The sequence below is a fragment of the Balaenoptera ricei genome, chromosome 7 (assembly GCF_028023285.1).
Source record: "Balaenoptera ricei isolate mBalRic1 chromosome 7, mBalRic1.hap2, whole genome shotgun sequence".
Classification (NCBI taxonomy): Eukaryota; Metazoa; Chordata; class Mammalia; order Artiodactyla; family Balaenopteridae; genus Balaenoptera; species Balaenoptera ricei.
The window spans coordinates 112,206,953-112,234,660 of record NC_082645.1 but is presented as its reverse complement, the minus strand read 5'-3'; the positions used below and the strand labels follow the sequence as shown (position 1 = coordinate 112,234,660).

The 27,708-nt window shown below is 41.5% G+C and overlaps 1 protein-coding gene across 1 annotated transcript in view; it reads left to right on the top strand.

The window, feature by feature from the left end:
* Positions 1–27,708, top strand: part of DNER (delta/notch like EGF repeat containing) — a 322,853-nt gene that overhangs the window by 240,885 nt on the left and 54,260 nt on the right. Inside the window, exon 8 of the mRNA XM_059927455.1 lies at positions 8,143–8,367. Coding sequence (XP_059783438.1) covers positions 8,143–8,367 — 225 coding nt within the window. The remainder of the gene's footprint in view (positions 1–8,142; positions 8,368–27,708) is intronic.

The following is a 27,708-nucleotide window of genomic DNA, read 5'->3' as shown; positions in this document are numbered from 1 at the left end:
ACAAAGCTGTATTTCACGTGTTCTCCTATATAGAGTTCTTCATGTTTTGGAGTTTGAATGTACCCAGGAACATAGCTGATCCCAAGAATGTTAAATTTTGTTTTCCACCCCTCTTGCCTTTGCTACCATAACTAATTTGGTTTGCATATTCTGCAAGAGGAATTTTCAGAAATATTTACCTTAAGAGATTATTGAAAGACAGACCAAAGTTCTTAAAGAGTTATGCTAATAAAAAGAGAAACTTTACCAAAGGCTATCTAAAATAATTGCTTTTAGACTTGTAACATTATTCAGGAACAAGAAAATGCAGAAAAGTTCCTACTATTGGAGATGGAGTTTAAAGCTGTTTATATGTAATGTGTGTCTGTGTGTATGTGTTGAGAGAGAGAGGATGGAGGGAGAGGCAGAGGAGAAAATAGAGTGAATGAGAATCTTGGTTCATTTTTAGAATGTTTCTTGGAAAGATGAAATATGTTCTGGCTGAATCTCAGCTATAGATGATCCAAGGCCATTTCTACCGTGTGGTGTAAAACATCTTTCTACCAGCACTCTCAGAACTGCCCTGCACCCTGAAAATTCAGTGCAGAGCTGCATTTTATACCAGTCTTTGCCGTAGCCTTGGGTCATCAACTTCCCTATTTTTATACAGAGAAATCAGATTCATATACCACTATATCTGAGTTTGGGATTACTTGCAAAGGTGCTTATATTTATATATCTAGATATTGAATATACAACGTTTCTTATCTGGGCTGCAGTTTAATTTTTGAAACTACATTCACTCAATATTCAAGCTTTCTGTGATCAGTATCATGTTTACAAGCTAGTTTTCAAAATTTCAAAAAAGTACACGTTAATGCCCCTGTAACGTGCACTGTAGCAAGAACCATAAACTAGCCAACATCTGGCCTTGATCAACACATTGGAAGGTCATGCTTGCATTGGTTGGCATCATGGCTCTAAATTTGATATTTGGATGATTTTTTTTTATATTTGGATGATTTTAAAGATGACTTTTGATTTTATAAGGAATTGGTAAGTAAGGTGGTATGCAATATGTTTACTCCTTAGGATTCAAGTTTTATCCTTGTATTTTAAAAATATCTTCCATGTGATATTGGAAATACTGAGAACTAGTCAGGTTCAGGACATTTCAAATGCATTGAGTTCAAAATTCATCACTGCTAAGTAATTTCTGTTTTCTAAAGCTGCCTTAAATTTAAGAATTCAGGACACCAATGGCTCTATTCTGGCCCTAATTTCTTATGCTAGCATAGCACCTTCAACTTTTCAAGTGCTTTTATGCAAACTCTTATGCAAGGAAGCCTAACGGGCTTAAGAGCACAGATGTGGTTTCAGATAGCTCTTACTTTGAAATTGCTTTTCCCACTTACTGAATGTCCCTGGGGGACTAGTTCCCTAATATAAAGTCTCTAAGCCTTCTTCTGTAAAAGTGGATAATAGTAGACCCCAATTGATGCAGTGGTTGTGATAAATAAAAGATAGATACCAATTGCTTCACGTAGTGTCTGGTATATAATAAGAATTCAACATTTACTATTACTATTAGCACCACAATTCCTCTCTTTCTCTCTGCTAGCACAACTATAACCACTTGATATATACAGCTATTCCGTAATCTCTATTCTTAACAAATGAGGAAGCTAAGACATACAAGAGCTAGTTACTTGATTGTGCTGATATGGTTTATCAATCAGAATTTGATTTATTGAATTGCAAACAGTAGACACCCCAGTAATCATGATTTGATTACTATAGCTTTATACTAAATTTTGAAGTCAGCTAGTGTAAATTCTCCAAATTTGTCCTATTTTTTTTTTCTATATTGTTCTGGGTGTTCTAGGTCCCTTGCATGTTGATATAAATTATAGAGTCACCTTGTTAATTTGTACAAAAAAAAGCCAGCTGAGATTTTGATCGGTATTGCAGTGAATCAATTTGCATCTTAATAATATTGAGCCTTCTGATTCATGAATATGGTATAGCTCTTCATTTATTGGGTGTTTTTAATTTCTCTAAGCAATGTTTTGTAGTTTTCAGTGTAGAGGACTTACATAGCTATTGTTAAATTTATTCCTAAGTATTTTATGCTTTTTAATAATATGGTAAGTGCTGTTTAAATTTTTTAAAATTTATGGTCATTTATTACTAGAGAGTAGAAATATAATTTATTTTTTGTATATTGACTTTGTATCCTGGTATTTTGCTAAGTTTACTACAGCCCGGATATCAAGTATTACAGCAAAGAGTAACGGTCTGGAGCTTGGATTTGGGAGTCAGACTGCCTGGGTTCAAATCCTATTTCTGCCATTTACTAGCTGTGTAACCTTGGTCAAGTTGCTTGATCTGTCTCTGTGTCTGTTTCTCCATCTGAAAAGGAAATGATAGTACTTAGCTCATAGAACTGATGCCAGGACTAAATGAGTTAATATAGTGGAAACTCTTGGAACAGTGCCTGGTATGTACAGGTGTTAGCCATTAATAAACACAGTTTCAACAGACTGTCCTTTTGAGCCTGTACAGAAAGGCTGTCACAGATGCTTCTGCTCGTCCCCTCCTCCCTCAGCTGTTTGCTCTAGGACCCCACCTCCATGCATCAGCCTCACCAGATGGCCCAATAACTGTGTGTGTGTTTAGAGAAAGGTATGTGAGCACCTCTGATTCCAGGACACTCACTCTTAGATGTACTCAGGACTCCACCATGAAGGATTCATGCAAATGTGAAATTGATTGTGTTCCAGAGATTGGCTGACAGGCCAGCTTCCTTCCAGTTTCCTTAACCACAAACTCTGGACACAGGCAACTTGGAATTTCCCCAGAAGCACTGGTCAAAGGAAGGAGAATCCAACATTTATTGAGTTCCACATACAGTTTTATTTGATCCTACACATCAGGAATCATCCCCATATTTTAGATAAGGAAGTTAAAGCACAAAATAATAAGTACCTTGCTCAAGGTCATACACTAGTAAGAAGATTCAAGCTTTGGTTTCCTGGCTCTGAATTCTTTGGGTTATGAAAGTTTGTTCTTTTCTCTCTTAGGAAGGTCATTTAAGAGGTGGCTGAAGAAGATGTGAGTCACTTAGAAAACAATGTTATATGAGTAAGAGGGTAACAATTGCTTAGGTGATAGAAGGAAATAGAGAATTTGCTGATCAAAGCAACAGTGTCTTGGTCAGCTCAAACTTCCATAACAAAATACTACTGACTGGGTGGCTTGAACAACAGACATTTATTTGTCACAGTTATGGAAGCTGGGAAGTCTGAGATAAGGATGCCAGCATGGTCAGGTTCTAGTGAGGGCTCTCTTCCTCTCTTGCAGATGGCTGCCTTCTTGCTGTGTCTTTAGTGGCAGAAAGAGGAAGCTCTGGTGTGTCTTCTTCTTACAAGGTCACTAATTCCATCATGGGGGTTCCACCCTCATCTAATCCTAATTACCCCCCAAAGACCCCACCTCCTAATGCCATCACATTTTGGGGTAGGACTTCAACATATTAATTTTGAGGGGACACAAACATTTAGTCCATAACAAATAGTATTTTGAAAATTGGCTCAGCGTTTAATCTGTGAATCCCTTTTTTACTGTTCATTAATAATCTTGTGAGCTAGGAAAATTATCCCATAATCACCCTATATCACATGCATCTCCATAAAGTGTATTGAGATACACCTTGAATTCATTTTTGCTTTGTCATCATCCTTTATAACAGAATGGCATTTTATATTACATTATAAATTTTTAGACTGGATAATATATCAGAGGTGTCTTCTCTCTTCAGTATATACTGAGATATATTAGGATTCTCTGAAAATATAAATATTATTTGCATCTCATCTTGTTTTTCTATTTTCTTGAAATGGTAAGAAAAGGGAAATTTTAATAGTAATAAAATGCAGGATTCCTGATTCAACAGCAGTGAACCTTTTAGATATTCAACAAGGATTTATTGATTCCTTATTTAGTTAAAGTTTCTTCTAGTACATAATCAATTCCTCTTTCAAGTCTTTTACATAAAGCAAAGCAAAACAAAAGTTTCCTTCTGGCCTACATTACTATTTAGTTGTAATGCTGTGTTTCCTATTACATTGTATCAGTTAGCTTTTGCTGCATAACAAACCACCTCAAAACTTTGTGGTTAAAACAACAATCATTTGTTTAGCTCATGATTGTTGTGGGTTGGCAATTTGGGCTGTATTTCAGCCAGTCACAGGCCAGATTGCTTGGTGGCTATCTGGTCTTGGGTGGCCTCACTGGGCTGGCTTGCTTTGATTCATGAGGTCTCTTGTCTTCTAGCGGGCTATCTTGGGCCAACTCACCTGGCTTCTAGGCAGAGTTCGGTGACATTTTTGACAACTCCCTTTTTGATGTTCTCTTTTCCATTGTTTTCAGTGACACCTTCCTCTCCTGGTTTTCCTCCTATCTTTCTTAAAACGTATCCATCCATCTGTCCATCCATTTGTCTATCCATCCACCTGTCCATCTGTCTGTCTGTTCCTCCCCTGGGAATCATAAGCCTCCCCTGGGAATCTCCTCCTGTATTTTCCATTGCAATTGGTAACAACACCACCAACATTGTTTCCTAATCTGGAAAACCTGGGAATCACACTGTAATTATTGCTGCTTCTTATTAAACAGTGACTATTTGCCAGTCACTGTACCAAATGTTTGCCATAGATTTTTACATTTAAGCTTCATAAAAGCCATATGTTGTAGGCATTACTACCTCTACTCCATGAAACAGATGAGGGTGATTGAGTACTTGCCCACGGTCCCACAGTTTAGTGTGCAGAGATGGTTTTTGAACCCAGTTCCTTTTGGCTCCAAAGCCCGTGCTTAACATTAAGTCACACTGAGAAACCACATAAACAGGGCCCTCAGATATGTTTTATTTACCAGAGAAATGAATTATCAACATTTTAAAATAGTAAGGGTTCAAACAAGAATCTGGATTTCAGATATTTCTTAAAAATTTAGAAGATCTGTTAACTGGCCTCACATTCAGATGGCGGCAGTTGGTTGCAGGGGGTGGTGGCCACCCCCTTTGGAAGGTCATGAATTTTCCAGTTTGCCACAGTCCCTGCCACTCCCTACTGCCTTACAGTTGGCCCGCTTCTTTCATCAACATGGTCTGCTGGACGCCTGCTGGCATTTGAGTTTTTGACTCCTGTTACATTGTGTCCCTAGGCCCTGCCCTCTCTTCAGTTCTTCCACCATCCAGTTGGTCCCTGAACTAACAATGTTATGTTACTTGTAAAATAATTGTCCAATCTGCCTCACATTCTTTATCCCTATTGCTACAAATTGGTCCTTATGACCTCTCACTTCAGTTACTCTAGTAAACACCTGGTTTCCTCCTTCCAGTCTCAGACTCCACTAATACACTCTCCATGTTGCTTGCAATTAAGCATATCAAAAACATGCAAATAGTTGATGTCCAGTGACCTTAAAATGAAGTGCAGTCTCCTTAGTGTGGCATGTAAGATGTTCATGATCTGGCCTCTGACCAGTGCCCTCATTTATGCTTGCCTTCCATCTCCTCTTGGCTTTATTGAAATATTGGCTCTCCCCAGAGTCATGATCCTTCACATCTCCTCATCTTTTTATCCACCATTCTTTCAACTTGGAGTATTCTATGTGGATCATATTAATATTTGTAACCGAGTATATCAACGTGAATGTAGAGTGATTAGTTTCCTAAAATTCATTTTTCCTTTATTTTGACTTGATTGGTAAGTCTCTTATTTCTTCTTTCACCAATATCCAAGCAGAATAGAAACACAAGTCCTGGTTATGTTTACACATCATAACATTTTCTTAATTGGGCGTTACTGACTTCTCTTCTGTGCAGTATAGTGGAGAATTAAGAGCTTGGGCCTTGTATCCTAGCTCTGCCACCCACTAGCTAAGTACACTTGAACAGGATACCTCACATTTCTCTGTCATCATCATCTCATCTGTAAAATGGGACTACTAATAGTTCTTGTATCATGCAATTACCCCAGGGCTAAATGAAATAATGCATGTGAAGGCTTAGAACCGTCTGGTGCATCTCAGCCCCTAGTGGATGTCAGCTGTTGCTTTTATTATTACCATTGTTCTTTGATTCATTCATTCATTCATTCATTCAGCATTGGACCAGGGAACTGTTCTAGGAATTTTGATATATGTCATTTTAGAACCCACAACAACTTTATGAAGAAAATAATTTCAGCCCTGTTTTTGGGGTGAGGTAGTAGAAGATGAGAGAGGTCAGGACTTGCTTTGGTTATTCAGTTTGTCATAGGGTGAAATGTGTTTAAGTATGTTCTTTTCATTCAAAGTGAGATGGAATACATCTCATGAAGGATGGAGTTACATACCACTCTTGGCTGCAAAGGGACTCTTTGGAGAATTCAAGTGTTATTAAAACTGATTGTGTGGTACATTTTTAGTATGACATTTAAAATGTCAAAGCTACAGAGAAGTTTATAAGATGTTGAATAACATTGGATTTTTAAAAAAATTTTCTATTTCTGTACAGAAAAATATCAAGTTGATTATGCCAATTTATGAGTGATGCTTTAGATAAAGTCTGGGAACTATTTTTTTGTTTGTTTTATATATTCACTGTGTCCTGAACAACAAAAATTACCAATATTGCTGAGAGTTCTGTGTGAAGATGGTTAATATAAATTTAAATCTAGATAAGAAAAGCTAAGTAGAATATTGGAATAAGAACTGTATATGAGTAAAATTATTTAAATTTGTTTCTAAAACTTGAATAGTCTTCATTTAATTTTCAAACTGCCCTTAAGATATTAAAAGAATAGGTTTTACCAAAGTATCGTTAAAGACTTACTTGGACACACAGACCTATAGATTCACGTATATATGTCTGTATAATTAAAAAAAATTTTAAATTGAAGTATAGTTGATTTACAATGTTGTGTTAGTTTCTGTTGTACAGCAAAATGATTTAGTTATATATATATTTCAGATTCTTTTCTATCATAGTTCATTATAAGATATTTAATATGGTTCCCTGTGCTATACAGTAAGAGTATGTATGATTTTTTAAATTGAGGAATACTGAAACGCATACACAAAACAAAATAAAAATCAGCTGCACAAGAAGTACATTTAAAATGTTTAAAAATTAAACCCTTATTGAGGTACCATTTACATATCATAAATTTCATGCATTTTAAGAGTACAATTCAGTGCTTTTTAGTAAATATACAGAGTTGTGCAGCCATCACCACAATTCACAATCCAATATTAGGACATTACGTCAACCCTAGCAGACCCTTCATGCCCATTTTTGGTCAATTTCTCTTTTCCACAGCAGCCCCAGGCATCTACTTATCTATTCTCTATATCTATAGATTTACTTTTTCTGGACATTCCTTATAAATGGAATTATACAATATATGGTCTTTTGTATTTGGCTTCTTTCACTTAGCATATGTTTTTTAGGTTCATCCATGTTGGAGCACATGTCAGAACTTAATTCCTTTTTGTTGCCAAATAGTATTGCATTGCATGACTACACCACAGTTCGTTTTTCATTACAATAACCACATTTTTGAAAAGCATGTATTCAAGAAACTGCTAACAGTGAGTGCTTCTAGAGAAGGAAGTGAGGGACAAAGGGAGAAAGATGGGAGAAAGATTTTGTCATTGTTTAATAGTTTGTATGGGTTTTAGTTTTTAAATTCAGGATTATATCTTTATCTATTAAAACAAAATAAGGAATAAATTCCCCCAGCACTGTGTATTAAATAAGAGGTGAAATCCCTCCACTGACCCCAATCCCACCTTCCTGAATCACCATTAATTTATTTTTGGCATCTTTCTAGTCTATACATACACACGTGCACATGTACACATATAAATATATGTATGTCCCTGTCCATCTGTACATCTCAGCAATCATATGTTTTGTATTTCAACCAAAATGGAAGCACAGGGCTTCATAATTTAACCCCCGGTTACCAAAGCTAAGTAAACCCACCTTGTTGGGTTGTGCATTAATCAATTCACAATGGAGAAGAGTTAAGAACAGCAGCCCCAGTTTCTTGGTTATTAAGTGTAATGCGGTTTAATTTTTTTACCCCTCCCCGCTTCTGCATCTTCCCGCAGGCTACCTGGGCTCTGCCTGTGAGGAGAAGGTGGACCCATGCGCCTCGGGGCCCTGCCAGAACAACGGGACCTGCTACGCCGACGGGCTGCACTTCGGCTGCAGCTGCAGCGCGGGCTTCACGGGCCCAGCCTGCGCGCAGCTCGTGGACTTCTGTGCGCTCAGCCCCTGCGCCCATGGCACATGCCGCAGCGTGGGCACCAGCTATAAATGCCTCTGTGACCCAGGTGGGTACGATGCATGGACCGGAAGTCCTTTCTTTCCCCAGTCTCAAAGCCTTTTAACTTTTGCATCTGAGCACAGGTTGGGCCGCTGTTTGGGTTTACTTGTCCATCTAAGTGAACCCCACTCATGTATGACACCCTTTCTTTTTAGACTTCTCCTAGGCAGGCTTTGAAAAACACCCTTTACCCTTTTCACGAGCATTTCACAGTCATTGTAGAAAAAGAAGAAAATACAAGTAAGCAAAACGAAGAAAATTAAAAACAGGCTTAATCTTATAACAGCTTAATTATTTTGGACAATTGACTATAGGTCACTCCAGAGCTTTTACTGTATTACATGTCTTTTATTACTAGGTTCTGAGGTTAACGGAACGTTTTTCATTTTAATGTGCATGCAAAGCAGAATGCAGTCCATTCAGAATTTTATCATCTTTTAAAATTCTTACTCGAGGCACAGTCCGTGTTAGAGGACCTGTGACTTCCTGTGTAAATGTTCAAAAGTTCCGTCATTTACTTTCCAAATGTTCTTCTGTATTGGTATCGCTGATTGTTTACTGTGAAAGTTTTGACGCTCAGAAGTCAGAGCGGTTACTTGTTAAAGTCTGTGTCTGCACAGCCTCCTGGTGTGGTCTGCGAAAACGCACACGGGGCAGCTCCCCCTTTCCTCTGGTTTCTATGCTGCCCGCATCTGCATCCTTGCAGGATCTGGCCCTTTAGAATGTTTCTCAGCACAGTGATCCCCCCTGGCCCCCCGTCTCTGGCGCATCAGTATGGCTGGCCAGTCCCCTGGTTTGCTTAACTCCTGGTTCTGCCCAGGCAGTGCCCTCCACCTGGGGTGCCAGCTCCCCTGTCACCCCATCTCACCTGCAAACTTCCCCTTCTGGGGCTGAATCAGCTTTCCTTCCTCTGAGTTCCCACAATCAGCCACAGTATCCCTTTCCTGGTCTTTAAAACATTATATTAATTATCCTTGTGTGTGTCTCTCTCTCCCTGTTGAGGGGTAGGAGGAAGTGTGTTTTATTAGTAACTTCTGTATAACAATAAGCTACCATTTAGTGAGCTTAATCTTTCTAGGTTCTGAGCTGAGTGCCTCACATCTCTGGTCCTTTTAGTGCCCTTCTGCCAGGGGGATATTGTTGAGCCGCATCTCCCCGAGGTATGAAATGCCTCATTCCTGCTTCAGTCACGTGCTGGTGGCCACACGCCCACTCAGGGGCTGAGTCCAGATTCCAACCCAGGTGCCCTGATTCCACTGTCCTGTGCCTGGTCTGGAACTCTCAAGGGGCACATCTCATACTCATGAGTCACCTAAAGGGGTGAGTGGGAAAAGCAACGAAGCATTTATTTGAAGGGTATTGAAAAGCCTCTTTCATGTAGACGTTTTAATTCTCTGGTTTTCTAAACAATCATGGGATTGATATTTTGCCAAGTGCCCCTTTCCTTTCTGTTCTAAAATACAGAGGGGATGGGGCTGTTGCATCTGCCTGGTAATTGCATTAGCAGGATTCTCCAGAGAAATGGAAGAGAGAGAAAGAGAGAGGGAGAGAGAGGCGGAGAGGGAGGGAGAGAACTTGCTCGATTTTAAGGAATTGACTCAGGCAGTTGTGAGGACTGGCAAGTTCAAAATGTAGTGCAAGCTGGCAGCCTGGCAGCTCAGGCAAGGAGTCTACATTACAGTTTTGAGCCCGAATTCCTCCTTCCTCGGGAAACCTCAGTCTTTGGTCTTAAGACCTTCAACCGATTGGATGAGGCCCACCCACATTCTGGAGGGTAATGGATTTAATCAGAGCCTACTGATGTAAATGCTAATCTCATCTAAAAACTACCTTCACTACAACATCTAGACTGGTGTTTGACCAAATATTCGGGTCCTGTGGCTTAGCCAAGTTGACATGTGAAATTAACCATCCCAGTAACATTTGGGGGTTTTGCATAAACCTCGTGGGGAAGGAGTTTCTTCAACCCTACACATGACACGAGGACACTTTTCTGCATGTACACTCGTCCTCCCCTGGGAGATGGGAGCCGCTGCCCCCTTGGGGGCCAGTGTTCTTCCATGTGCCTTGCAGGCACGTGCCATGGCATCAGGGAGCTGAGGAGGAGCCCGGGCAGTGCGGTGCCTTTGCCTGTTGGGAAAGTGGGGCCCCAAGACCACTTTGTGTTTGCAGATGAAATAAGCTGCACTTGTCCCGGGAGAACAGTCTTCCTCATGTCATGACTCATGAGCACGCTGCTCCCAACGCCCCGCTCTGGATGTCATAACGCCCAGGGTAATAATAGTCCCCTTGGCCACCATCTGGAGCAGAACCTCAGAACATCCTCCGCACATGTCTCCTGGGAGTCCTGGTTCCCTCAGTGAGCCCAGGGGGAAGAATCACATGTCACAGGACCGGGAGGCGGCTTTGTTCCTCCTCCCCTTCTCCTCTGACTTCCGTTCTTAAACATATTAAACTTGCCCTTATATCTAGTTGGTGTATTTTTAAAACTTGAAATGGGATGTAGTTATTTAAAGATACATGTGGCTTTTTTGTAATATCAAGTGGAGTCTGTCAACATGTGTGCAGATGCTTACATGGTCCTGAGTAGGAAATATGCTGCCTACTGTCTCTCTGTCCACCCAGGGAGCAGTAACTGAGGGTGGGAGGAAGGACCCATGAGATCCCCGCTCGTTGACTGTCACTGTAGGAATTTACAGGGCATTTCTGGGCCTCGGTGTTTACTTTCACTAATAATGTCTTAGATGCTCGTGAGTTCAGCTGCAGTTGGGGTCACAGACTAGACCTGGGACAAGTTACTGACCACGTCTTCCTGCTGACCATGATCTTCTGTTGTGTGTAAGAGCGTTAGACGAGAGACACGCAGTACATTTCCTCTCATGGAGTAGTAAGCGTGACTGTTTCTTTCTATCCATGGAGATTCCGACACTTTTCCTTAAGCCAAAAGGGTGACGTGTCTCCTGTTGAAGTTCCTCTTTCCCCTCTGCTGTTCTCTGCTCAACCTTCATTCATGTCCATTTGGAGCATTTAGCTTGGTAGAGCCAATGCCCAGCCTCTAAGGAGCCTTGAAAAGCCTGAAGAAATGTGTGTTCCATTCCTGGATGCCTGCATTTAGTAGGCAGTCCCCCAGGGTAGAGCCCTGAAGCCCTGTCAAAGCTCTCTCGTCAAAGTTGGGAGATAAAATTGCTTTTAGAGGGGTTGCTTCCTCAGATCATTAGGTGACATTGTGTGAAATAAAAAAAGCATCTTAACATCTGGCAAGAATTTACATTCTAAGAGGTGAAAATGACAATTCTATGAATGCGAAATTTCTAGTCTTAATCTTTCGGAGCATGTAATTGCTTTACCACTAGTTTGCATAATAGAAGAATCTCATGAGTGTAGGTGAAATTGGGTGTCTTGCTGAAGAGTGGCAAGCCTGATCTTCTTTATAGAGAGCAAGCAGGCCCCTTGCATAAAATGGCAGCAGATTGAAATCATGTCAGGTTGATAATTAGCTCCCATCTGACAAAACGCCATTTGGATGACAGCAAATCAGATTTGCCAGGTGCTTTATTTTCAAACCTCATTTATAGCTTATCAGGCTAGGGAGTTCTGATGGGATTTTAGTAGTAGATAATAAAATGTCAGCAGTGAGTAACCACTGAAATGTTATCTTTCAGTGACAGTGTTAAGTGATAGGCCACATGTACTCTAAAAAAATTACAAATTAAAATCTCCCAAGGACTGGAGAAAGTGAGAACTTGGAGTCCAACAAACACTGTGGGAAGCAGGGCCACAGTGCCTGGAGTCGCCTGGGACCTGCTGTTGCCCCTGAAGGTAGAAGATGATGTCTCATATGTTCTCAAAGCAGTGGTGGCATCTGGAGGTGCCATTTGGGTGCTGACCAGTCCTGGAAGGAATCTCTGGTAAGAAGGGAAGTGGTTTGCCTGAGTTCACTGGTCTTGGCCCTGCCTGATACACTTGAGTTATTACTCTAACCTTGTTTGTTGAATTGAATGAAACTTGCCGTTACAGAGTGTGCCTTAAGTTACTATTTAAGGAGTTTATAGTATGAGGCATTAGAGGATTTTTACACGGAAATACAAATAACAGTTTTCTTTTTTTTTTTTTCATGAATAACTTTAGATGCTTATCAGTTGTCATAGGGTAGACCTGGGACAAGTTGCTGTCTATGTATCTCTGCTGATTCTCCTCCATCATAGGGCTGGCAACTCAATTAGACCATCCAGACTATAAAAGAAAGGATGTTTAGATTTTTTCCAAATGAATTTTTTTAAAGGAAATTATAAGAATCTCAGGTACTGTTTTTTCTATTTTTGGCATCCTTCCATATGGCTGCATTTCTGGTCGGGATGGCCTAAAAGACACAGTTGGCATTGCTTCCTCTGTTAGACTCAGACTTAGCAATATCACTTGAGTTATTACTCTAACCTTGTTTGTTGAATTGAATGAAACTTGCCGTTACAGAGTGTGCCTTAAGTTACTATTACTATTACTTAAGCACTCTGATAGTGTCTGCTGGAAACAGAATCTAAGATAAGACTTAATGGTCAGAATTTAAATAGCAAGTTAACAGCTGTAAAGAAAAACATACACCTACAATGGTATGAAAACATTTAGCTAGATAATGAATACCTAATTGCATTTAGATTCTTGGATAAGTACAGTGGATAATTTTCATGTTTTATTAACTAGGAAACCTTACCAGGTTTACTTAGATGAAGTCACTTCTTGTGTTTAACATGCTCTAGGAGGGTCCCGATCTGTATATCATATTATTCTTAAGTATCTTTGCTTTCATAGAATATATTGCCTCCATTCTCCACATCCTAATCCTATTATCATGCCCTTCCTCTGTTATATTTTGAAATACGATAACTGCCCTCCCCATTGGGAACCCAGATAGAATCCGGTCTACCTCGCTGCAGCTGTAACAACTCTTCATAATCTGTACTTCACCTAAGAAAACGTTTAAATCTCTACATTGACATCATGATGACACTAAGAATCGAGAAAGAGAAGAATTGAGAAAGAGAAGAGAATTGAGACACTAAGAATTGAGAAAGATGTCAGGTCCTGACGTCTGGGGGCTTGTTGGACACTTACAAGCAGGCCTTGGAGTTGTTAGGAGCTGGCCTGGCGATCACAGCTGGGCTGTGGTGTCTCCTGTTGGACATGAAGACGTAAACACCCACACTGAACACTGACCTCAGACACGGTCACTCATAGGCCATGATAAAGTGAGACAAACAAGACTGTGTCATAATTTTGTCTAAGTACAGATAAAAACAAGGTCACCATGCAACCCATAAAATACCAAACATCCCCCTTGATTGCAAATAAAATGAGGGCCAGCTGCTTGTTCACGAGTTACAGCTTTAGCCTTGCTCTAGCCTACTCCCACCCATAGACAAGATTCATTGCAATACTCAAGCATAGAATTTCTCCTGCTTCCTGACAACATCCAGAGTGACTCCTTCCCAAATCACCCAACCAGAGTTCAAATCCTATAATAAGCCCCGTCTAACACCCTCTGACTGAGGCACCCCGAGATTCCCCTTGCTGCAATGAGTAAGAAACCCAACTGCATCAGCTGCAGTTTTGTCCCTGGTGGCCTTTGGTTTGAGAGCATTGGCAGGACTTAACTGAGTAAAATGCTCAAAATACTGAGTGTTCCAACTGATTGAAGTTTCATATTAACAATAGTTCAGTTAGAATTTCCAGTGAATTGGAAACTGAAATGTTGTTTGGATTTATACATGGGGGAAGGTTGCTATGGAACAGAAGTCCTAGGTAGGGTGGGGGGGGCAGTTCAGAGAACAGGAGATCCGGTTGGCTGCAGGATAAGATCCACTGGATGCAGTGATGGGCAGTAAGGCTGAAAACGCTGATGGGGCAGATTGGGGTGAATCTAGGTGCTAAGGAGATCAGAAAATGGAGACGTGGAAACATTTTGCATTAGCAGTGTATGTGAGCGGATCTATGTTTTTGAAAGATTATTTTGATGGAATTGGGTGATTTCAAGAAAGATTGGGTGACTTTCAGAAAGATTATTTTGATAGAATTAGATATTACAGTCAAGAAAAGATGATGAGACAGGAGATCAGTCAGAAAGCTCAGGCGAGTGGAAGTGAGGTCTTGAACTTACGGCGGTGGGAATTGGAAGGAGGGACCTGAAATCTGTTTGAGGAGTGGAATCCTCTGAGTTTGGTTGTCAGTTGACTGTAGGGACCAGAGGTGAGCGTAGAGTCAAAGGTATTGCTGAGGCTTTAACTTGGGTAACTCAGAGAAACAGGGAAATGTGCAGAAGGCCTTTGGGAATGGCAGGCCAACCAAGCGGATATGCCAGTAAATAGTTGTTATTTGCGACTGGCATTGGGGCCTGAGCCTGACACCAGGGAGGTACGGATGGAGTTCCTGGTGTGTGGGTGCTAGAGAAAGTCAAGGGAACTATTAAGATAGATGGGGCGAGAGTATAAACCGAAAGGGGAAAGATTGGTGAGAGTGTTAGGGAATTCTTGCACTGAGGCGGGGGCTAGAGGCAGCAGCAGAAGAGGTTGGAGGAGGCCGCTGGGACTGGGAGGGTCTCTGGGAAAGGCCGAGCCATGGAAGTTCCTGGGAGGGCAGGATGAGGGGGGACATTGCCCAGGGGCGAGGAGCCGAGTCAGACTTGCCCAGATGGCCAGACACTAAGGGACCTGTCCTAGTGGTGTTCACAATTACCCCCGCGGCCGTTCTTCATCACCATTTTGTTTCGATTCTAATTTCGGGGCGTGTTCAGGGAGACTTTGTGATATTTGCCTTCTAATTTAGGCTAGTGACCTGAGGGATTAATACGAGGGCGGGAAGGACAGTGGTAATGAGTGAAGGGCACTTGCTGGTGCCGCGTAAGGAATTTTGATGAGATTCTTGACATTAAAAATCTATCCACAGTCTATTTAACCTCGCTGTAAATGCCTAATCCATATGGATGAAAGTGTTAATGAACTGGCCTTTAATTAGGAGGGATTTCTGCCCCCACAGCAGGACTTCAAATTCAAATCATTCAGAATGCATTCTTGGCTGAACTCTTGTTGAAAAGGTATGAGATTTACCTCCTGGCGGTAGGAATTGGCATGGTCTGCGAGGACGTCAGAAATCACTTTACGTCTTCTTACCTGGAATGGAAGTCGGAAGTGGCAGCTGATAACAGCTTACATCACTAACCAGTGCGTTTCTGAGGATGGCTCTGTTTGAAGCACTGCCAACACATAATTTCAGGAAATTCTTATCAAGCTCTTGGCCATGGAAGTCAGATGGGGATTTGTTTAAAACTGTTTTGTAACTGAGCCATTGACTCTTGCGTTATGGTTGGAAGTTACTATGATCCGATTGCTAACATTTTTTGGCTTGCTGAGAATGTCTGGGAATTTGGAAATTGAGAATTGAAATTTGGCATGCCTTGCCTCTCATACCAGGTGTGATGGAAAGGGCTTTGGGCTTAGAATTGAGTAGGACCGAATTTCAGGGCTCCAAGAGGACACCTCAAAGCCATGCTTGAGGAGTGGCCTTGATTGTGGTCCGAGTGACTTTTGAGCAATAGTTTCTGACTTTCCAGCACAGAGCAGCACGACTTTGACTTCCAAAGAAATCGAACTGCTCATAGGTAGGTGAGCCACTTCTGGTTTTGTTTCACTGCAGATTCAGCGGCTTCACAAGTGATGCTGAGGGCTACCTGTAACTGAGACTAATGATTTCACTTGACCTGCAGTCTGCTGGATGCACCTAATTAAAGAAACTCCTCTTCCACAGAGCTTTTATATGTTTGAAAATATCAAATTTCCCAATAGAAAAAAAAATCACAAAATTTGTGTTTGCTTCAAAGAGGAACAGAGGGTGCAGATAATCTCAAGTAATTTTTAAAAGTAACACTGTCTTGGGACTGTTTTGCCTCTTGACTTTATTCTTTTTATAGTAATGGTTTCAAATATTTATGTATTTCTGAAGGGGAGGCAGTCTAGAAACATGCCAGGGTTCAGAACACACAATCTGTGTTCCAAAAGATATGCAGGTGGTAGATAAAGAGTTTTAAAAAATAAAATTGAATTTGCTAGCTATGAAAAAAATCGTTGAATGGGCGAGTGTAATAATCTTTCCTCTTCATATTTGACTTTTGTTTTTTAGTTCTCTGCCTGAGATAGCTCTGATGTCCAGAACTTTGATTTCCCATGGCTTTATGACCTCCTAAATGAATAAATGCCTTATTATTATTAGGCATCCTTAATATTCATTCAGTAGAGGCAATAGGAATAGAATTGAGTATTTACTAAAATTATTGAGTTCTGACTCCAATTTATTTACATTTTGAAATTTTCTTTGTAATCTGGTTGCCTCGAGGTACAGTTCTGGTGGTTAATTTTCTCCATGAAGTTCTTTAGCTAAAGTCCTAACTCTAAGAGTCAGCTTTGGCCCTTATGAGTTTACAGCCCTTGGGGATGGCGGCCAAGTGGGAGGTGTGTGCTTCTGAAAATACTCTTGAATGACTATGACGCATTTCCATAGTGTTTAACAATCTTTAGGATTCAGCATGTTTACTTGAGAATGGCAATGACTGATAATAGAGAGTTAGAAGATTGCACCGTTGCATTGTCTCTTTGAATGTCCCCAGTGATATGAGGGTGAAAGTAAATATACCTGGGGAAAAAAATCTACGGTCTGCATTGCAGAGTCCATGCACCAGAATTTTCTGGAAAAATGCCAATCACAAGTTTTGTTTTCCATCACACAAACACCTTGGCACCAAACTGTGTCTCCATGAGACTGCATTTTATCACTAGAAACAGCACAACTTTGTCAGATCATGTTTTCCCAATTTTTGGTTCATAAAAATCTTTGTAGATTGCCATTTTCTTAAAATTTTTAAATTAAAAATTGTTTTCAGCTTTACTGAAATTTAATTGACATATAACTTGTTTAAGTTTAAGGCGTACAGAGTGTTGATTTGATACATGTGTATATTGCAGAATGATCACCTCCAGAGTGTTAGTTAACACCTTCCTAATCACTGTTTCTTTTTTGTGGTGAGAACATTTAAGGTCTACATGCTTAGCAACTTTGAGGTATATAATACAGTATTATTAACTATAATTGCCATGCTGTACATTAGGTCCTCAGAATGTATTCATCTTATAACTGGAAGTTTGTACCTTTGACCAACATCTCCCCGTTTTCCCCACCCCCAGCCCCTGGCAACCATCATTCTACTCTGTTTCTATGAATTCTGTCTGCCATTTTCTGATAGTGTTCTTTTCAGCTAAAATGTTGTTCCGATGGGTCAAGGAAGCTGCACAAGAGTATGTGGGAAAAAATTGTGCTCACTAATCTGAATTTAGACTTATCTCTCCTCCTTCTGAATAGGTATAGATGACTCCCAGTCACACAGTGAGAAATTATAAATGTTTGCCACTTCTGTACCCTTAGTACCTTCCCTCATTTTGGCCTTCCTTTTCAAATTTGGCATCTGCTGTTGGTTTGGGATTTCTTTGCATCGCTTTCTTCCCTGAAGCAAATTCCAAGAGGAATGTAATTTTGTTTAGTCTCCGTGTCTGTGGCTGGCAGGTTATCTGACTGCACGTTTCACTGTTGGTTTATTTCTATGCCTGTGACTGGTGCACGTTCTGACTGTGTGTTTTATGGTTGGTTTATTGATATGCTGAGGGGAGCCCATGGCTATTACAAAGCATTACCGTGCCATATCTAGCCCTTGACATACGCAACTCCTAAAATTTCCTTGTATTTTTGAGAATCGGAAGTTGGTGGGAGATGTTGTGTGCGTTGCTATTCTATAACTCAGGTATTCTCAAACTTGAGTGTGCTGATCAGAATCAGGTAGAGGGCTTATTAAATCTCAGAGCTCTGGACCCCACCTGCAGAGCTTCTGATTCAATAGGTCTTGGGTGTGGCCTGAGAACTTGCATTTCTCACAAGCTCCCAGGTGATGCAGATGCTGCTGGTCTGGGGACCACACTGTGTGGACCGCTGGTCTAGTGTGACGAACACAGACACACGCCCTCGTGAGGGCAAACGGCGCGAAAGAATATGTCGTGATCACTGGGTGAGCGGCAAATTAAAATCAAATTTAACCATAGTTTGTGAAATAAAAGGAATAAAACATTTAAAAAACTTCCCTGTACTTTAACCTTTTAAAATTCCTCTTTGTTAGCATACATACTTGCGTGAAAATAGTCATCTAGGTTTTATTTTCTTTCCAAAGTGCCTGTTAGAACCCTACTCTTTGATTTTGCCCTGTCACCCATCTGTTGCCTGAGCTGGGCCCCGTGTCCATCTTGGTGTGCTTGTTTCATACTAAAAACCTCTAGAATGTGAGGGCTTTATGCCTACTTTTTCTTTTCCAAATCTCCTCACCCTCCACCTCATCTCAACTACAAGCCAAGTCATTTTTCCATGTGTTTATAAACATCCTAGATAATCAATGAGGTTATTAGATTATGCCATTAAAATAATTTACTTACTGTTTATAGCTAAACACACATACCACAATAATCTTGAAAATCAAGTTGAAAATACTGTCTGTCAGTTAAGATTACTGACTTAATTTTGAATCCTGGTGCTTTAGCCATGGTGTTACAAGCATTTACATTTTTAAAAATAATTTTTATAGCGAGTCAGTGAGAAAAATAGGCTACTTTATCACGGATAATTTTAACTGTAGCTACTGTATATTTATAGGGCACATCGGTGAATTTGTAAACTATAGAGAAATAGATGAATGTTAAGCTTTCTTATTAAAGGAAACAATATTTCTTCTTTAAGTATTTGCATCCTCTCGTGCCATATATTTCCCTTTTGTAAAACACATTTCCCTTTTCGTTAACTCTCAACATTTTTTTCCCTTTAGCTGATATAGATCATAGGTAGAATCCACCCTCTAGTGGCCAAAAGCGTCATGAATGGCCAAAAAAGACATTCATAAGACAAGGCTATAAAATTATGAAGAGATTGATTTTTTCGTGTGACTAGTTTGTGACCTAGTTCTAAAGGCAGATCCAAGAGGAAACTTCTAGAAGTGTTTAGATCTACACAGTTACAATCATTCCCAAGATGATGGACAAGTTTAAGGTTAAAACGCCTTTAGATATGCAAGAGCTTCTGTTTAAGTGGGTTCACTGCTGAGTTCTCTGGACTTCTGAGGCCCTTCATGAGCATGGTCCCAATTCAGCTGTGTCATCTACAACACATTCTTTCATTTGTTCAGGAGAATGCCAGCTATTTGTAAGGACTAACTCAGAGTAATGGTTGTTTGCTTTTCTACCATACATTTAGTGTATTTATATAGTCACCATTTATATACTGTTATGATGGCTAGCCCTCGTGTCTCAAAAAGTGTCCTCTTCTAAGCAGACTGGATTTTTCCCTCTATATACGATGAGAATGCCCTCATCTCCTTCCCTTCCACTTAAAAAAAAAAAAAACCCTTAATAAAGTCAGACTTTTCCTAATCTGACCAGTTCTCCTACTGTCCCATCAAGTGTTAGACACAGAGTACAGTTATCATTTCCCTTGGTCATCAGCAACCTGGTTTGGAGTTGTGATACTACACATAAAATACCCATAAAGTATCTATATTATCCCTTTGTGTTACACAAGTAAATAACATATTTCTATTGTGGAAAATTAGAAAACATGAACTGGCGTATTTAAAATACAAAAAACAATCCCTCAGTTTCATTGCCCGACAAAAACCACTGTCAATTTTGGAATACATTTTTCCAGGCGTTTTTATTTGTATTTGTACAAATCAGACATTTGTAAAGAAAAGAACCACTTTCCGTATTTATGCATGCAAAGGTTATTTTGCCCTATGATTCCACTTTTCCTAGCAAATCCACCTCACCCACTGTGACTGAGCATCTCCTAAATTCAGCCACCTGTGTGCTAAGGAAATGGGAAGAGAACTGACAGTTGTTAGAGAGAAAACACAGTTTGGGATCAAAGACTGAGCAGTGAGTCAAAGTTTGGCTGCCAAGCAGGCAAGCGGATCCAGCACAGAGGTAAGTCTCAGGAGATGAGGCTGAGCAGAGGGAGACGAGCAGGGTTTTTAAAAGCCCAATATAAGCAGACTTTTGTTTCATACATAGGAGAATTCAGGTGTTTGAACTTCTCACTGGTGAAAGCGGGGCTAATTAATCATGGAAGTTCAGGGCTGGTGCTACTTGAGTTTTTCCCAGAAGTGGTCTTCACTGCCCACGTGAAGCGGTGATAATGGTGCCCTTTGGGGTGATGTAGCTCAGCGCCTTTGCTGTATACTCGAGGCAGGGCACCTACTTCAGGATTAAAGTACCCACGTTGTCTTTTTAAATGAGGTTTGCTTTGAGGTCAGCAGACCAGGAGACCACATATCACATTTTTAAGGCATTTACCATGCGGCCCACTTTGTGCTAGATGCTTGCCTTCTGTTACCAGCCTCATGTTCAATGCCAAGTGCATGTCCTCCTGAGGGGGGCAGGAGCCCCTCCTTTCATAAGGGACCTTTGTTGCCACTAGTGCCCTGATGGCCCTGAGCCAGTGAGTGGTACCTCGATGGCCCTGAGCCAGTGATACCTCAATGGCCCACAGCTCTCTGCCTATAAACACTATCGACACTGGAGGTTACACAAGAGTTCAGTGAAAAGAAAATGGTGTCGAGTACGTTTTATTTGAGTAAAGGATAACTTGAGAAGCAAGAAGCCGACAGTGTCCCAAAGTCTCTCAAACTCTCAAATCGACCCCCTCCCCATGCCCCACCATTTTAGTGACCCTCCAAGAGCAGTGCCCAAGGTCATCACACCAGGTGGTGATACAGCTCTGCAGGCGACCCACAGTGTTGGTGGACCCTCTCTCTGCCCTTTGTAATTCCATCATGTTCTGGACCAGTTTCTCTTTTCTCCCTATCTTATCTCTTTAGGTGTCTCCCTCTCTGTCTTTTTCTCCTGTTTCCCTCTTGATACTTGTGGGTTCCTGCTCCGTCCCTCTCTCTCTCCTCCCATCCATGCCTCCCTCTCTGCTTCCTCCTCCACCACTTCTCCCTCTGTGACTTCTTGTGTCTTCTACCCTATAACCTTTCTTTCTGAACTACAACGTAATAAGACATCTCCTCAGCACCGTGTTCAGTGCTTAGCAACATGGCCAGAATTCAGCAAATACTTGTTAGAACGAACTGAAGTTTTTTTCTTCAGATGGCTTCTGTTTTCCTGGGAGAAAATGTTAAGTCCTTTTGTTTAAGGAAGATCTAAGTCTAGAAAGTGGTTGCACACTCCTTTCCGTCCCATCCCCCATCCCTAGCCCCCTCCTGTTAATGAGATTCTGTTGCATTTGGAAGTGCCTAGAGCAGAAGAAGGAGACTCCATAAATGTCAATGCCTCGGTTCCTTCTGAAAGGCACTGCAGCATCGCTGGCTAAAACGAGCCAGGAACCTAGACTCACCCTCAACCTTCCTCACCCTTCACCTCCTATTCTTTACCAAATAATGCTGTTTTATTTATTTTTTATTTATTTTTTTTCTTCTTCTTTCTCCCTCTCTTTTTTTTTAACATCTTTATTCAAGTATAATTGCTTTACAATGGTGTGTTAGTTTCTGCTTTATAACAAAGTGAATCAGTTATACATATACATATGTTCCCATATCTCTTCCCTCTTGCGTCTCCCTCCCTCCCACCCTCCCTATCCCACACCTCTAGGTGGTCACAAAGCACAGAGCTGATCTCCCTGTGCTATGCGGTTGCTTCCCACTAGCTATCTATTTTACGTTTGGTAGTGTATATATGTCCATGCCACTCTCTCTCTTTGTCACATCTTACCCTTCCCCCTCCCCATATCCTCAAGTCCATTCTCTAGTAGGTCTGTGTCTTTATTCCTGTCTTGCCACTAGGTTCTTCATGACCTTTTTTTTTTTTTTTCTTAGATTCCGTATATATGTGTTAGCATACTGTATTTGTTTTTCTCTTTCTGACTTACTTCACTCTGTATGACAGACTCTAACTCCATCCACCTCACTACAAATAACTCCATTTCGTTTCTTTTTATGGCTGAGTAATATTCCATTGTATATATGTGCCACATCTTCTTTATCCAGTCGTCTGTCAACGGGCATTTAGGTTGCTTCCGTGAGTTGGCTATTGTAAATAGAGCTGCAATGAACATGTTGGTACATGACTCTTTTTGAATTATGGTTTTCTCAGGGTATATGCCCAGTAGTGGGATTGCTAGGTCGTATGGTAGTTCTATTTTTAGTTTTTTAAGGAACCTCCATACTGTTCTCCATAGTGGCTGTATCAATTTACATTCCCACCAACAGTGCAAGAGCGTTCCCTTTTCTCCACACCCTCTCCAGCATTTATTGTTTCTAGTATTTTTTAAATGGCTCTTGACACGCATCCTCTAGCTGGCACCACCACCATCCTCATTCCAGCCATGTTTTTCCGGGAACTATTGCGGTAGCCTCTTAACTGGTTTCTCCACGTAGATTCTTTCAGGTCTTTCCCCCATTTTCCAAAAGGCGACTGGAGTAATCATTCTGAAATACAAATCTGATTTTGTCATTTAATGCCCCCACCCCAGCACGCACGCACACACACACACACACACACACACACACACACACTCCGTGAAAGGTACCACCTCGTCTGGAACCTGCCTGCCTCTAGTTTCTTCTCTGCCCTTTGCTCTTCAGTCGGCTTAGCCCATCTTCAGAAGGAGCCCGAGCCATGCACCCTCACCATGGGACTTCTGCACACACTGGTTGCCTGCCTTGAGTTTTCTCATCCCTCCTCCCACCTCGTTGATGCCTACAGACCCCTCGCCTCTCAGCCCCCTGTCCCTTCCTCTGGGCAGCCTCCCTGGAGCTCAGCCAAGGTCAGCTCTCCTGCTCCTCCTTCTTCCTGGGACCCCAGGCTCCTCATTGCTCACACTCACCCAATTCTGATTTTACATGTATTCGGATGACTGTTTGGTGTCTTTCTCCTTTAAATGCCCCTAGTAGAGAGGCATTGTCTGTTTTCACAAAGTCGTAGAGCTCTGGTGATTAATACAGTGCCTGGCACATAGTAGGCATTTAATAACTATTTCTTGAATTAAAGAAAGAGGAGGCAAACAGGAATCCCAGAGAATCACTGACCTCCACTACATGCCTATTAAAGGCAGCAGGTCTTCGAAGTGATGGAGAATATAAACTCACTGCACGAACAGTTAGGATATGACTTCGAGCTCTCTCTTCATTATCCATTCTTTCAGAAGCCCAGGGAGGGAGGCAGAAATTTGTAGATGGCTCAATAACATAAATACTAGGGAGGTTGGAGAATCTAAAACTTTAATTTAGCCTCAATATATAGTCATTTCCAGTTGAATGTTTGTAAGAACCACAACGATGGAAACATTGACTGATCTGGGTCTTCTTACATCTATTTTCTCTCTGGCCCAGGAGCCCCTACAATGAAGGGGTAAGAAATTAGGGAGTAAAAGGGCTTCCCTGGTGGTGCAGTGGTTGAGAGTCCACCTGCCAATGCAGGGGACACGGGTTCGAGCCCTGGTCTGGGAAGATCCCACATGCCATGGAGCAACTGGGCCCGTGAGCCACAGTTGCTGAGCCTGCGCGTCTGGAGCCTGTGCTCCGCAACAAGAGAGGCCGCGGCAGTGAGAGGCCCGCACATCGCGATGAGGAGTGGCCCCCGCTCACCACAACTAGAGAAAGCCCTCGCACAGAAAGGAAGACCCAACACAGCCAAAAATAAATAAATTAATTAATTAATTTGAAAAAAAAGAAATTAGGGAGTAAAAGAAAGAAGCAACATCAGCACCACTGCCCTCCACACACCAACTAATGCTCTGTATTTACTTATTCAACTTCCTTCATGTTCACTGATACTTTCTTTCTTTAGTGTGTGTGTGTGCAACAGGAGCATAATTGCTCCATTGAAGTCTGTAAGATACCAGTTATCAGCAGGTCTGTTTAGAACAGAGCATTTCAACTCTTGATAGGATTAATGTAAGCCGGGATTCTTGCCTACCTTTTTTCTGTTTTTAAAAGATTCCTACTGTGAATGTACCAGCAAAGAGAGAGAATCACACACACACACGCTTGCACCCGTGCACACACGCGGTTTCCCTTGAAACAAATTTCTCTGCACAGTGAAGTGAATGCGTTGCCTGACCTTCCACAGTGCTGAGGGGCTGGCTCTACGGCAGTCAGTGAGTTTAGCCAGAATTTGAAAGCTCACAGACAATCATATTAATAGAATAGGATTATTTTCTCTTTGCCCATATCTTTGGAAATTTGATCTCCTGGGGACTGGCCTAGACTTGAATCAGGGAGTCCTGCGTTTTCACATTTTGTCCGTTCAACCTGAAGTGTTGGGGAAACAGCCTTTGAATTCCAACATGCCCCTAAAGGAACAAGGAACCACCCCCCCATCTCCCCACTCACTTCAGTCTGACATGAAAGCAAAACAAACAAACAAAAACCCTAAAACACTTCAAATTCACTCTGGCCTTGAGTTCGGCCTGCACCGGTGGGGGTGAGCCGTGTGGGCTCGCTGCACCTTTGCTGAGTCAGTCAATCATGGTGGACATCGGTCTTCCCAGGAGGACACAGATGAGTCCCATCCTAATGGCAGAACATTCGACAGGGTTCTCGGTAGCTTAAAAATCACCAGGCGGGGTCTCCATTCTCTCCTCTCTCTTTATCCCATTGCATCTAGCATGTTTCCAACCCCAGTTGAACAGAGTGCCTGTTTGCTTCTGCAGGATTGCACTGCTGGAGAGAGTCACCCCACGGACTGGTATTACATCAAACCCACGATTGCAGACTGACCCCTCAGTTTTGCCCCCAGATCCTTTTTCTTGATGAATTCACTCTCACTCTGCACAGCAGCAGTTTCAAACCTGCACGTCTTTAAAACTCCTCAGGTTGCAATCATGCTATAAAAAGTGATCTAGGACAGTGGTTCTCAAAAGGGGGGGTTTGTTCTCTAGGGGACATACAGTGATACCTGGAGATGTTTTTGTTTGTCACAAGGAGGAAGGGGTGGTGCTACAGCAATCTAGTGGGTATAGAGGCCAGAGATGCTGCTTGACGTCCTGCAATGCACAGGACAGCTCCCAACCGTAATGACCTGGTCCAAAATGTTGATAGTGTCATGGTTGACAAATCCGGATTCGGGGTGTTATGGACTGAATTGTGTCCCCCACCCCCCATTCATACGTTGAAGCCCCCTGATATAACTGTATTTGGAGATAGGGCCTTTAAAGAGGTAATGAAGCTTCAATGAGGTTATAAGTATGAGACTGTAATCCGATATGACTGGTGCCATATGACCGTATAAGATGAGGAAGAGACATTGGGGAGGTGTGGCCACAGAGAAAAGGACATATGTGAGGACATAGTGAGAAGGCAGCGTCTGCAAGCCAAGGAGAGGCCTCAGGAGAAACCAAACTTGCTGACACCTTGGTCTAGGACTTCCTGCCTCCGGAACTGTATGAGAATAAATTTCTGTTGTTTAAGTCACCCTGTCTATAGTATTTTGTTATGGCGGCCCTAGCAGACTAATACACTAAGTAATCTATTTTGGGGGCAACTTGGGAAAGTGGGAAGACTGTAGGATTGACAGTGTGTCCTTAGAGCAAGTTTCTTTACCTCTCTGGCTCTTTTTTTTTTTTTTTAACATTGTGAACATATATTTTGCATTTTTTAATTGAAATATAGTTGATTTACAATGTTGTATTAATTTCTGTTGTACAGCAGATTGATCTGTTATACATATACATGCATTCTTTTTTGTATTCTTTTCCATTACGGTTTATCACAGGATATTGAGTAGAGTTCCCTGTGCCGTACAGTAGGACCTTGTTGTCTACCCATTCTATATATACTAGTTTGCATCTGCTAATCCCAACCTCGTAATCCATCCCTCCCCCACCCCCCTCCCTCTCAGCACCCACAAGTCTGTTCTCTATGTCTGTGAGTCTGTTTCTGTTTCATAGATAGGTTCACTTGTGTCATATTTTATTTTATTTTTAAATTTATTTATTTATTTTTGGCTTAATTGGGTCTTCATTGCTGCGCGCGGGCTTTCCCTAGTTGTGGCGAGTAGGGGCTACTCTTCATTGCGGTGCGCAGGCTTCTCAGTGGGTGGCTTCTCTTGTTGTGGAGCACGGACTTTAGGCATGCGGGCTTCAGCAGTTGTGGCACACAGGCTCAGTAGTTGTGGCACACAGGCTCAGTAGTTGTGGCTCACGGGCTCTAGGGTGCAAACTCAGTAGTTGTGGCTCACGGGCTTAGTTGCTCCACGGCATGTGGGATCTTCCCGGACCAGGGATTGAACCTGTGTCCCCTGCATTGGCAGGCGGATTCTTAACCACTACACCACCAGGGAAGCCCCTGTGTCATATTTTAGATTCCACGTATAAGTGATATCATATGGTATTTGTCTTTCTCTGTCTGACTTACTTCACTTAGTATGATAATCCCTAAGTCCATCCATGTTGCTGCAAATGGCATTATTTCATTCTTTTTAATGGCTGAGTCGTATTCCATGGTATATATGTACCACATCTTCTTTATCCATTCATCTGTTGATGGACATTTAGGTTGCTTCCATGTCTTGGCTGTTGTGAATAGTGCTGCTACACACATAGGGGTGGGTGTATATTTTTGAATTGCAGTTTTGTCCAGATATATGCACAGGAGTGGGATTGCTGGATCATATGGCAACTCTATTTTCAGTTTTTTGAGGAACCTCCGTGCTGTTTTCCACAGTGGCTGCACCAACTTATATTCCCACCAACAGTGTAGGAGGGTTCTCTTTTCTCCACATCCTCTCCAGTGTTTGTTATTTGTAGACTTTTTAGTGGTGGCCATTCTGACCAGTATGTACCTCTCTGACTCTTAATTCCTCATCTTTAAATTGAGACTAGCCATGATTATCATTTTGGGTTGTCACGAGGGTTAAACAAGTTAACACAGGTAAAGGGCCTGTTATGAAGCAGACACTACTCACGTGCTACCGGACAATAAACCCCTTGCATTTGGAGACCTTGCCATTTAGTTTTGTAATCACAGTACCTGGAAGCTTCTGGCACATCATAGGCATATCTTAAATGTGTATTGATTTAATCAGTGGCATTTTGGGTGCTGATTCAAGAGCTATCATTTAAGCATTCTTTCTGTACCAAATACTGCAGATACAGCTGAGAACTCTGCAGTCGTAGCCTCTGCCTTCAAGCTTATAGTCTAGTGGAGGAAGAGAAATAATAATTGATAGAGAACAAAGTTAATATGATTTCAGACCCTTATAAGTGTTATGATGGAAATCAA